Raw genomic sequence first — 13489 nt, forward strand, 5'->3', positions numbered from 1 at the left:
GAGATTGTCAAAGGGACATACATATGTTACAAGTATGAAACCTTTCAATTGAATCATGGAGGAATTGGAGCTTTACAAGTATACAGGCAGGTAATAAAGATCTTTCAGCAAGCATAAAATAGAGACAAGAAGATATAACTTCTAGATTTCCTTTTCAAGTTTAGAATAAGCAAGCATTTTAAATAATCATAGCATATACATCAGCTGAACATGGCATAAGATGTAAAACAATTCTCAATTATCAAGTTCAAACAAAATATGTAATGATAGATTTGCAAGACTTGATTGTTGCTATTGCACAATTTAAAGACTAAATGGAGAAAAGTCATAACAGTACTTACAGCTACAGGAAGTATGTAAGCTTCTATGAATATGATACTTTATTGTCATGAAGGAGGAACAATCCATATTATATGTATTTTCCAGAATAACAAATTAACAAGTGCAGTAAAAAAAAAAGGCTACTCAAGTTGCAGCTGAAAGTAGAGAACAACAAATAAAGAATGAAGATTCAAACATTTTCTTGAAACATTTTTGAAAAGCCTTAAAGAACAAGTAATAAAAGAGGTGGTCATCATATGGCATCTTGGCAAGTGTCTGCTTAAAACAATGAAAGGCCATGCTGTGAAGTTTTACAAAAAAAACCCTTAAATTGCAGAGATATATTTTTACAGCAGAAAACCATAGAGCACAAGAACTTCCAGATCTCTTTTTCAAATGCAGAATAAGCATGTGTTTTAAACAAGTAAATAGAGTAAAAACATCTCACAACAAACTGAGAAAGACTTCATAACTTACAGCAGGGAATACCATGAAAATGAAGGTCTTACAGCAACCATTTACAGTAGTGAACATTCATCGACAGCAAATAACTTCCATCATAGCTCATGCTGTCAACAGCATAACATGAAATCATGAAATGATAGCAGATTCATAGCTTCCGACATTCAAACAGAAGAAGCCCATAAATGAAATAAAGTTACACAGTCAGAGCAAGAAAATAACCTTCATAGCGTCCAAATAAATTCAGAAATGAAGCCCACCATATGGCATGGCACTATAGCTCACAGCATAACCAATAACTAGCAGTCCTGAAGATGAAGTCATTAAATAAAGAAAGCCACGTGAAGAGCAGATATGGCGACCATGAAATAAAAAGAAACCATGATGGCAAGAAGAAATGGAGCCATCTAACTGGAGTAAAGCAGAAACCCCATAAAATTGCAGAGAAATTCATGTAATGAAGATAGAAACTCACGGCATCATAGCTTGTGCAAAACCCATGAAAATGAAGATGAAGTCACAGCATGGAGAAAGAACTCTCACGGCATCAACAAAACCAAACATGAAATGGAGTTCATGCTATCACCAACAAAGGGAACTCACGAATATCAGCAATGGAGTAATGGCGATTATACAAATTGCCATAAACCGGTGAGAATGTAGAAGAATTACATCCAGTCATGCCATCAAAGGAGAAACCCACGAAACCATATCAAGAATGGAGTCACGGCCAGTATAAAAACAACCACAACGAACTTAAATACACCAACACCTCACACATCAACAACCAAATGAAACAGCATGAGGATAAGCAAAACCAAGAATGTCGTCCATAATGAAGCAAGAAGAAAACAATAGAAAATCGCAAGGAAAAGCTACCATGGCAGCTAGGGTTTCAACCCTACTCTTTTCTCCCATCTTCTTAATTCGAGATGTTGAGAATGATTTCGTTTTTTGCCTTTTGATAGCCCCTTTACCATATTGCACAATATTTCAGGTCCATGGTGAGAGTTTTTTTTGTGTTAATACTATAAAACATTTTTTATAATTTTTTATACATATCAAATGAAGTTCTATTTGTATCATTTGATATGTATAAAAATTTATAAAAATGCTTTATTATAGCCCCTTTCCCATATTTATCAATATTAATATGTTTTAAAAATTAGTAAAATAAATAACATTAATTATTAAACACATTAATATTGATAAAAAGAATAAAAGAAGAACATTGGTATAAATATTGTAAAATCAATATATCAAGTGGCTATAATTATAAAGCCTTTGTTATTATTAATTATTATAAAAGGGGGAAAGAACAAATTGAAGTAATACAAAGCTGGGAGTCTATTTTAAGATCCGAAGTGATATTCAATTAAGTCTTTCATGTAAAGACAAATAGTTCTATTTGTAAAGTTTCTGCAAATTCTGATGGAAAATATTTAGTAATATTTTGCAAATATCTCTGATCTAATATGTTTTCCTTGATGGAGATTGTCTTGTTCAAATTTTGATTGAACATGAGATCTTCCTTTGCTAATAATAGTTTTGCAAATAATATTTTATATCTTGCAATAAATCGTTGAGGAATGAATGCTAAAGAGGTAGACTTGTAGTGTTTTGTGTGCTCTTTATCCACAAACATACCTCTATAAATATGGCGCCTAAGGAACATGACCCTAGAAGGGACATGTCCCTATCTAGGTCAGCTAGGAATGTCTCTTCCAAATCAGGACCCATTCAGGAGTTAGACAAAATAACAATTAAGTTAACTAATCTTGTTAGTGCTTAAACAAACAAGACTTAACCTAAGTCAGATGCCGATTATCCTAGAGGACAATATAACATATTTATAAGCCTTTCAAAGGCATCGTATCTATAATCAGATCTGTACAATCTGCTATATCAGATCAATATGATTATAGAGATACAGAATTTTCACTCCCTCTTAACTCGATAATCATACTGAGAGATAACATATCTAGCATCATCAAATAATATAAATAAGCATAGAATGATACTCTATATCTATCTAAATCCTCAAGCATGAGGTATTATAGAACATATGATACTTATGTCATATCACTATTCTTGTGATGTGACTTATCACTTACACTAATGATAATGACATTGCATGAAAGCAATATGCAGGATAAAATCCAAAGAATAGTTAAATTCTTCATTTATCCAAGTTGCGATTCATAGGTACTGACTCTTCTATATCATACCCTGAGCTAAGATCTACCAGAACATAGGATAAACCCTGGAGAATAAAATTCTTCTTTTATCCAAATTGTGACGCATAGACATACCAATGTCTACATCACAATATGATCTTGAACTCATCTAGATCTTACAGTAGAACTCTACTTTTTAGCACATTATCTAAGAGATCATCATCTTTCATAATGTCTTTTACACAAGTGTTCATTATTTCAGAGATCATTACCTCTTAAATAATGAATAGAAATGGTGGAGTCAATAACACTCAATAGCCTGACAAATAAAATTATTTTACTAATAATTTAAAGAATACAAATGGATTACAATTCAACCATACCAAGTCTTCTCCTGAAGTGGTCTATCTTCACTCTAGATAGAGGTTTGGTGAGAATGTTTGTTGTCTAATCTGCAATGCAAATGTATTCTAATTTTACAAAATTCCTGTCTACCATATCTCTTACATAATGGTAAGGAATTTCAATATGCTTGGACCTGTCATGAAAAACTGGATTCACTGAAAGCTTGATGGAACTCTGATTATCACAATGAATAATCGTAGGATCCATGGCTTGCCCAAATAATCCCACAAGTAACTTCCTTAACCAAACTACTTCTCAAGCAACCATTGTTGTTGCAATGTATTGGGCTTCTATGGAGCTCTGAGCTACTAAAGACTGCTTTCTGCATATCCAAGATATCATCGTTGATCCTAAACTGAAACAACATTTTGAAGTACTTTTTCTGTCTTTAACACTTCCACCCCAATCTAAGTCGGTGAACCATGCAAATATAAATCAACTTTCTCATATTTGAGACCAAAATTAAGAGTGCCTTGTAAGTATCTTATAATATGCTTAACTGCAACTAGGTGAATCTCTTTTGGCTTACACATAAACTGGCTTAAGGCATTAACAGCATAGCAAATATCAGGTCTTTACTAAGTACATAAGGGACTCAATCATCTATCTGTAGAGAGTAGAATCTATAGAAGGTGATTCTGATGCTACTTCTTTAAGTTCATGTAGATTAGTCTCCATTGGAGAAGACATAGACTTGCAATTCCACATTCCAAATCTCTTCAAAATGTTTGATGTATACTTCCCTTGATTAAGTGTGATACTGTCAGAATTCTACTATACTTCCAGTCCTGAGAAGTAATGTAGTAGTCCCAAGTCTTTCATCTCGAATTCTCTAGTTAGATCTTTCTTGCATTGATCTATAAGATGATCATCACCTATTATTAGTAAATCATCAACATACAGTATCAAAATTATCATATCATCTTTATCTCTTTTATAATATAAATTTGGATTGGCTTCATTCTTGGAGAATCCTAAGCTAGTGAGATTCTTATCAATTCTTTCATACTGATCCCTTGGAGCCTGCTTAAGCCCATGGAGAGCTTTCTTGAGCCTGCAAACAAAAACGTTAGTATCATGAGTTTCAAATCTTTCAAGTTGCTCTAAATATACTTCTTCTGTAATCTTTCCATTTAGGAATGTTGCTTTTACATCCATCTAATGTACTTTCCATCCCTTTGATGTTGCAATTGCTAAGCCTGCTCTTACGGAGGTATATTTGGCAACAAGAGCAAAGGTTTCTTCATAATCAATCCCTTCTTTCTAAGAAAATCCTCCGGCTACAAATCTAGCTTTATACTTCTCAATGTTACTGTTAGCAGCATGCTTTATTTTAAATATCCACTTGGAAGAAACAACAGATTTTCCTTTAGGTCTTGGAACAATTTCCCAAACATCATTCTTCATAATAGATTTGTATTCTTCTGTCATAGCTTCTTTCCAAGCTATATGTTTAATAGCATCAGAAGGATTGGTTGGTTCTGTTTTGGATAAATCACTCATGTTTGCTTTATAACTAGAAAATCTTTTAGGTCTTTTGCTTTCTCTGACTGTTCCAAAAGGTGCAACAAAGTTTTGTGCTTCCTGTACTATTTCAATGGCCCAAAGTGGTCTTTTCTTTGAATTTTGAGATTCTTCAAGATTTAGATTTTGAATTTCGTCTTCTAAGTTCTCCCTCTGAGACTCAGACTCACTATTTCTTTCAGAACTAAGCAAAGGAGAAGGTTCTTCAGAACTTAGTGCTTTTCTGAATGCTAGAACATTTAGTTCTCTCTTGATATAAGGTCATCTCTCATGTGAAGCTTGCAAAGTAAGATCATGAAGTGACTTGAAGGTTCCTTCTTAATTGTGGACTTCACTTAGTTTTATGATGTGTTATGTTGGTTATCACAAAAGGACTTGCTCTATAAATTCAATGGATATCAACTCTTGCACTTCTGAAGGTTTTCCTTTCCAATGTGCAATGAAAATATAGCTTGGTTATTTAACTTCCACTTGATCTCAAATGTAAACTGGCTAACTTCTACTCCTAACTGGTGATGCAAGGAATCATGGATGACTTGTACTCTACTAGATGTAATCTCCACTAGCAGCTCCACCCACCTAGTGCAAGCTTCTAAGGAACACTTGAATGGTTTTAAAATCAATATCTTCTCTCATCAAATGGATGCAAATGAAAGATTCAACATCAATTGAAGTTAAGTGCATTCAATCACCAACTTACCACACAAGGCTCCCTTACCATTAGCAAGAGGTTTTGGCCCAGATTTGTTTGAGTCAAACAGGTAAACCTCCACAATAACTTCCATTCAACTAAACTAATTCAACTTGAAAATAAATCTACTCCAAGTGAAAGATTGATGAAACCATGCAACACTCCAAAGCAATAACAAGTAATTTACCATGAAGAACCAACAATGAACTATCCATTACTTTGAAAGCATCATAGTAACAATTTGACCAAGTCTCTTTCCTAGCTGCCCTACTTTACTATAGCTGGGTAATCACACCTCCTAAACTAATTTCCTTAGCTTCTCCATTACAAATGAGAATTCCTTGGCCTTTTATAGTAGTTCCATTACAATGAATGGCCAAGATCGATTCAACTTCAAAGGCCAAGATTTCTTCCCACAAACCCTGATTAGGGTTGCCAAATTTACAACTAGTTACATGAAGACACCAATTCATGGGCCAATAAGAAAATTACAATTATTATTTTAACCAATGAGAAAATAGGACACTTGGAATGTTGTGTTTGATTGTGCTTGAAACTGAATTTTTTGTAATTGGAGGAGACAATCAATTGCCACCTCATCATCCTTATCCTTTGCTTGATGCCTTGGCTTGAGAAGACGTTTGTTAAAATTGCATAAATATCTCTCAATGCTTGAGATTTCTCTATACTTTGAAATTTCCTCATGGAATTGACTTGAATCGCTTATTGAACACTTTGGAAGGCTGGAAAAGGTCTGAATCAACTTATATTTTGGGCAAGAATGGCCAAAATTGGGGTTTTCAAGATGGATTCTATACGGGCAAATGTGGCTCTTTGGCTAAGAATGCAAGTAGATGTAGTTTGAAAGTGTATGGATAGGAAAGTTTATGTTAAAGTGAGAGCTTTCCCTAAAATCAGGATTTAGAAATGCATTTACATGTGGTGAAAACTCGTCATTTTTAACATGTGTAAATGTGTAATCGGGGTTTTAAAGTCTGATTACATATTTGGGAAATATGGAGTTGGGAAAATTTAGAGATGGAATGAATATGAAGGCAAGAAATGTGAATGGATACTTCATTCTTTTGGAGAACTTTTATCATTTTCTTTACAAATGAACCAAAAACAAAACAAAAACAAGCACATGAAGTATTTACAAAACAAAGAAAAGAAAAGAAAAGCATATCTCATGCTTTGGCACAAATTGGCAAGTTTCAAAACTTCAAACTTGCATACAAATTCGTTTTTGAAGGGGGGAATCCTTACATTTACATGGAATGAGAGTTTTGAACTTATTTAAATCTAGGGCTACATTTAAACAAATGGAAGACAAAGAGTAAACGACTGCAACAAATAAGAAAATGATCAATAAATGCAAACAAAACACAAATATTGCACTTACTTGGAGTGCAAAGAGAAAAACCTAGAGCAAGAAGAAGTTGGATTGAAACTCTCTTTTCCAAAATCGGGTTTTAGAAGTGTGTTTGCATGCTTAGATAAGATGCTTTTGAAAAATTCAAATTCCAGCCCTAAATTGTTGTCATGTCCCCATTTTGGAGGCAATTTGATTTAATTAATTTAATTAATTAGGTTGTCCAAAATAATGAATATTTTATGAGGATGACTAATTAATTATTTTAATTAACTAAATAAGTGGTATTAAGTTAATTATTTATAAAGTTATCAAATAAATAAATATTAAAAGGTAACTTTATATTTAATTTATTTAACAAAGTGACTTGAATTATAAAATATTTTTTATGAAGTCACTTAATAGATAAAATAAAATAATGTTCCAAAAGTTTCTGGAGAAAGTGGAGAAAAAGAATAAATAGGCACCCCGGGCTTCATTCTAATCATCCAGTTGTTTATTTCTCTCTTGACATCAAATTGTGATTCAGTCACATAGTCTATTGTGGAGCCAAGTGGTTTCAGATAGTCAATTGATCTTTGGGAACGAAAACTCCCTTGGATTTGCATAACTGAGGAAGTGAAATATCTTCTGAAGGGTTGCACATTTGGAGGTGATACTTTAGTCACTTCAGCTAGGGCATCATTGGGCCTAAGGCCATTTTCAGCATTTCAGCATTTCAGAAGGCAATTTTAGTAGGGCCGAAATTATTGGAGGTCATTTCTAGCAGGTTTGAAATTATAGGAAGCCATTTTAAAGTAGAACCAAAAAAGCAAGCCGAAAAAGCAAAACCGAAAAAGCAGGCCGAAAAAAGCAATCCGAAAAAAGCAGTTCGAAAAAGCGGATCCGAAAAAGCAATTCAAAAAAGTGGATCTGAAAAAAACAGTTTGAAAAAGCAAAACGAAAAAAGCAAATCCGGAAAAAGCAAATCGAAAAAAAGCAAAGCCAATCAGGTTCTTCACTTCTCATTTGGCATATTTTCTGAGAAATGTAGGTTTTCAGCTGAGTACAAAATATAGCTTCAGCATTTCACTATTTTCATATTGTACTTGTCTTTGTTTGCCATTTGGCATTATTGGTATCAAAGGAAGGCTAGGATTAAAGAGCGTTGTAAATTTTAGACTATCTATATTGCAACCCTAGAGTTGATGATCAGCTTATTAGTTTGCATGCCAATTGTTTGACAAAATGTCAATTGGCTGTAAGTTCTCTTTTTGGCATAAATAATGTTATAATTTTGCATACTAAGTGTTTATATTAATGCCACTTGGTTGTAAGTGCATTAATGCCATCCTAGGTTGCATCCAAAGTATTTGTCATAATTACTATTTTCTGTAGCTGCATATTGCAAGTAGTTAAGTCACATATTTGTATTGAATATTGTCCAAATTAGTTGCACATTCATGTTAGATCATTGTTTAGACAATCTGGAGTCTTTTTTTGTAAGCATGCTCTTTGATGCAAATCGAAACAAGAGTCATTGCAGCAATCTAAAAAGTTATATCAGTCATACGACCCCTTGTATGCAAAGTGTTTGACAAAATTCTTTGAGCCTTCAATCAGCATTTTAAGGTCGGAATTGAGCAGGACTATTACAGTGGTATCAGAGCTTGCTTGCAAAGTGTTTGACGAAATGTCAAACAACTGAAGTATAAATATTTTTGGTGTTTGAAGAAGTTATAACCTATTGGGGTTATTACAATTGTGGTTTCCAAGTGCAAATGCATGTGTTGAATGACGCAATTGTGTTTGCAAATGCCCTCTCAAATGCGGATCACGCTTCTCCAAGTATTTTGCATGTTTGGATAAGTCTCTTCAAAGGAAAATCAAGGTTTGTAGAGGCAAATGTATGTGCATATATGTGCAGCAAATGTATTCATAAATGCCTCTTCCTTCAAATGCCTAAGGAAAACACACTTTGGAAAGTGCTTTACATGTTTGAAAATCAAGAGTTTGCATAGATCGGGCTTTCCAGCCTCTAAACATGTAATATTTTGCTTAAAACGCCCAAAGTGGGGTTTAGCAAAGCAAACACATTTTAAAATAAGCGAGGAAGGAGTATTAATCCCAATATCCAAGCAAACTCCTGGTTTGAATGGTGCATTATATGTTTAAAATATGATGCCATTGCTAAAGAACATGCACTCGTAAAATTGGATTCCCAAATGGAGAAAAGATTGTGTATAAATGTAAACTTGTGGTGAAAATTGAGCATTACAAGCTCATTTACATATTTAAAATAACCTCTCCAACGCAAATCGTGGTTCAAAATGCATGTTACATGTTGCATATTCGACTGCCTATGCAAATTGTGGTTTAGATGATGCCTTACATGTTTGCAAAACAAGAGCAAAAGGCAAATCGTGGTTTATGAGATCATTTACACATTGCATATTTGTGTTCATCCGAACCTACAAACCCATAACCAAATCCAAACCCATCCCCAAACCTGAATTAGCAACTTTGCAAATTTGTCAATTCAGTTATCATTCAGCATATTACACTTCAAATTTTAAATGCATTTGAATTTTAAATGCTCTTTAAACAAATTCATTTTTGAATTCAAATTGCTATATATTTTTTATCACTTTTTTATTATCTTATTGATATTACATTGGCATCCATCTCTACATCTGGTTCAAATTCAATAAGTGGAAGTTGGCCTATTGGAAGGAGAACCCCCTAGAAGTTATGACCTACATGGAAATATGGCATAGAAGGATCAGTACAAGGCTTCTGATTTGTAGTTGGAGCAAGAACAAATGTAGTGGAGGCATCAATTGCCTCATATGTCATCTTGCAAATTTTCCCTTCCACGATGCCATGTGAGGTAGCCCTAGATGAGGTGAAATGGGAGATAGTGGCCTTTCTTGCAGCACAAAATGAAAATAAATTGGAGAAGCTGAAGGTACAAGAAGCCATACAAAAATCTATTGATCCAAATTTATCAAGAGAATTTTATGTGGATGCACAAGACATTGTTGGCTCTACTCAATTTCTAGTGTATACATGGTCCATCTGCATCTAGCTCAAGTAGAGTTCAATTGCAAGGGTTTTCTGTACGTAGAAATATACTAGGAGCACAATCTTCATTGGAGACTGTAAAGGTAGAACAAGTATGTTGATGTAGAGGTTGTGAGCATACTGGATTGTTGGTTGCTATCTATTTATTCTAAGTATTATATGTGTATTTTTTGGTTTCCACACATAGAAGGTAGTCTCTAAAGGCTCATTATCTATTTAGTCATGCAAACTTTTTGAATAAAGTTTGGATGATATCTTCCATTTGCTAGATATTGTCACTTTAGGGTTTGTCAAATGAGTACAAGAGGAGAATGGGTTCAGAATTTAAGCTCCACCATGTTGAAAAGCCACCATTTGTGAAGCCTTGTTTGAAAATTGGCATCAACTGTCCCCAATGCAATGCAACCGATGTTTGTTTTACATCTCCTTTTAATGGCTCAATTTAGGGATATGGAGGTGTAGATGTGCAAGAAAAAGAGGATACAAGGGTTACACCCAATGAAGGAAATGAGTAGCAAAGGAAAGATCCTTTGCATATGCGACCAATTGAATGTGATGATTTATAACTGATTTGTAGGGAGTGGCTGGCGTTTAAAGCCTACTAGAGGACATAGAGAAAGTGATGCACAGCCTCATGCTGACCCATAATTAAGGGCATTGTGATTTCTCTATTGCATATACAATTCTCACTTTCATGTCTTGCAAACTGTCCCTCCTCAACAGTATTGGTATCTTTCCTCAACAGAATCGGCATCAGATGTCCCCAATGCTACTCAATGTGTGTGACCTTTATGGTTCCTTTACAAACTCAACTTTGGGATATGTTTATAGAATACTTATTTGAATGTGCAAGAAATAAGAAGATGTGAAGGTTATGCCTAGGTTGGAAGTGAGGAGAAAAGAAAGGACCCTATGCTTGCGAAATTTGTTGAAACTGATTATTTGGAGTTGGTTTGTAATGAGTTGTGGGTGCTCAAGGTTATAAAGACAGGGAAAATGAAGAGCAGTCTTCATGGTGGCTAATAACAAAGGGCACCTTGAGGTTTCTAGTTCGTATACATTTCCCAATTTTGTATTGGGAACAGTTCACATCATATATCAGGAAGGAAATGTGTGATAGAATCAAATTTTAAGTTTTGGGATGTGATGACACCTAGCCCATATTCATTTGTTGTTTATAATCAACTTGTTCTGACAGTTTAGAACTTGAATAGCTGGCTAGGGTGTAGCAAAAGGACCCTCCCTTTTTGGGGGTTATGTTTACTGTTATCACTGATTTTGTTTTGGTAGCTGTGTGTTGGGTGTTTCTTTCTCTCATCTCTTTTAATTTTGAAAGTTTATCTTACCAGTGGGTGGAGCATTATTATCATTTCGGACATTTTTGGTCCTACAATTGTTTCTTATAACATGTTTTGATTTTTTTTTAATCTCAATATAGGACATAATAACAATGCTTCCCTAAGGCTTCTCTATCTTGACGGGAGGCTTCATACTTTCATTATATAAAGAATCATGGTTCTACTGCTACATCATGGATCACGTGCATCTAAAGCACAAGGATAGTGAAATGTAATAATTAATAAATCTATTAGAATAGGAATAAGTGCATTAGTGGGATATACTTTATCACATAATGAGTCTTTATATATGAAAAACATAATCTTTGACATTGTTTCTCATCATTTCATCACATGTAATTTGTCAGCAGGGCACCCCACACAAGGAGCATTTTATCTGTTGAAAGGCCTCTTGACACTTTTAGACTCTCAACCATGGTAGGAATCTATTTCCAGTTTGTTGTTTTCTTATAATTTCATCATGTAATGTCGGTTATACACCATGTCCAATAATGTGGCACAATCACTATTAGCATATATTCAGCTGATTTTTTCTGTGGTTTTAAAATCTGAAGGGATAAAAATAAAGGCAATATATGACACAATGGAAAAGTTCTCTCATCAATGAAAATCGACTGCAACATGCCATGTTCAATGTACTAACTGCTCAGGAACAAAAACTCCATAAAACTCTGCAATTTTCTAGATGATATTTTCTTCAAATGTTCACACCAGGTTGATACCAGGATTGACAAGCATCACAGCATTTTCTGCTATTGTTTCTTTAACTGCGGCATTAGCTCAGAAGGAGCTACCTTATCACATTGCAAGCAAAGAGGTGATAAATCAAAGAAACCTGTTGCATTTTCCTTTGTTTGCATCAATTCTTGGCATGCTAAATTAGTTTAATATGTGGCATCTTTTTATAAGTATTCAAAAAAATACTTTTGTTAAAATTTAAATTTTAATATTAAATCTTATTTCAATATATATATATATACTGATAGATAAGATAGGACACACGTACACACATTTATCCATTGGGTTGGAATGGAAGCGTTGCTGCCAACCATAAAAGAGTTACCATTTCCACATACAGATGGTGAATACGACACAGTGGTAGTAAGTTTAGCATATCATAGTTCGGAAATTGATTTCCTCTTCAAACAACTGATTGGTTAAGATTCTTCCCTAAACAACAAAGCATTGCATTTTATATTATTTGATTTTTCAATAAACATAAGAAAGAGGGTATCGTATGTCTACCAATCATCCAATATGTTTAGGAATATTGTTTTATTAATTCCTATATATAGGAAAGTTTTGGGCAAAGATATATACCTGGTTGGACAGAATGGAAATAATTTAGAAACTTAGCCTATTGTATGTAGCTTTCCCCAAAGCCTTTCTATAAGAAATATTTGCATAAGAAAGAATCATGTGTCCATTGTCTTCCCAGATTATACTGGAAATCCCTACATTTTAAAAGGTTGCCTTATGCACGTGAACACAATGACACAATGATTTATGGGGAAATCCAATGCGAGAGAAAACTACGACAAATAATTTTTTTGATATAAACTTTTTCTTTTACAATAATTTGTAGGCTCCAACCTCTCATTACATGAGCACCAACTCACTGAAAGCTGCGACTCCCACTCTCTAAAGGCACCAACCTTGAAGCAAAGCACCTACTTCACTTCTGAATATAATTTCCACCTTTATTTTCTGCTTACTCAACTGATGATGGTTATAATTTCTCCACAAATCTGAATATGATTTCTTCTTCAATCTGAAGTCAGCCCTTAAATCTGCAAATACAATTTCCTATACACCTCCCACTTCCTCTATATTCTAATAAATAGATATATCAGATTAAAAATCTGATTAGATATATATTCTCTTATCTTGCACTCTTCTCTTTCTTACTCAATCTGCTGACTTGCTTTTTGCAAATGCAATTTCTCTTTCTATACACCTTCCACTTTCTCTATATTTGAGAATGTGACTTTTCAAGTCAAGAGTTATGACTTTTATTAACATTAAACAACACTGGCTAACTTTACCATGGTTAATAGATTTATCAATTTGAATGGATTTAATCACCATGAACAGAAAACTCTACACACTTCTATTC

The 13489-nt window shown here is 34.0% G+C and overlaps 1 protein-coding gene across 1 annotated transcript in view; it reads left to right on the forward strand.

The window, feature by feature from the left end:
- Positions 1-13489, forward strand: part of LOC149552483 (uncharacterized) — a 395852-nt gene that overhangs the window by 335701 nt on the left and 46662 nt on the right. Inside the window, exons 19-20 of the mRNA XM_089788064.1 lie at positions 11724-11790; positions 12088-12190. Coding sequence (XP_089644190.1) covers positions 11724-11790; positions 12088-12190 — 170 coding nt within the window. The remainder of the gene's footprint in view (positions 1-11723; positions 11791-12087; positions 12191-13489) is intronic.

This window comes from Cupressus sempervirens, chromosome 6 (genome assembly GCF_028749045.1).
Source record: "Cupressus sempervirens isolate cs-2001-9-10 chromosome 6, ASM2874904v1, whole genome shotgun sequence".
Lineage (NCBI taxonomy): Eukaryota > Viridiplantae > Streptophyta > Pinopsida > Cupressales > Cupressaceae > Cupressus > Cupressus sempervirens.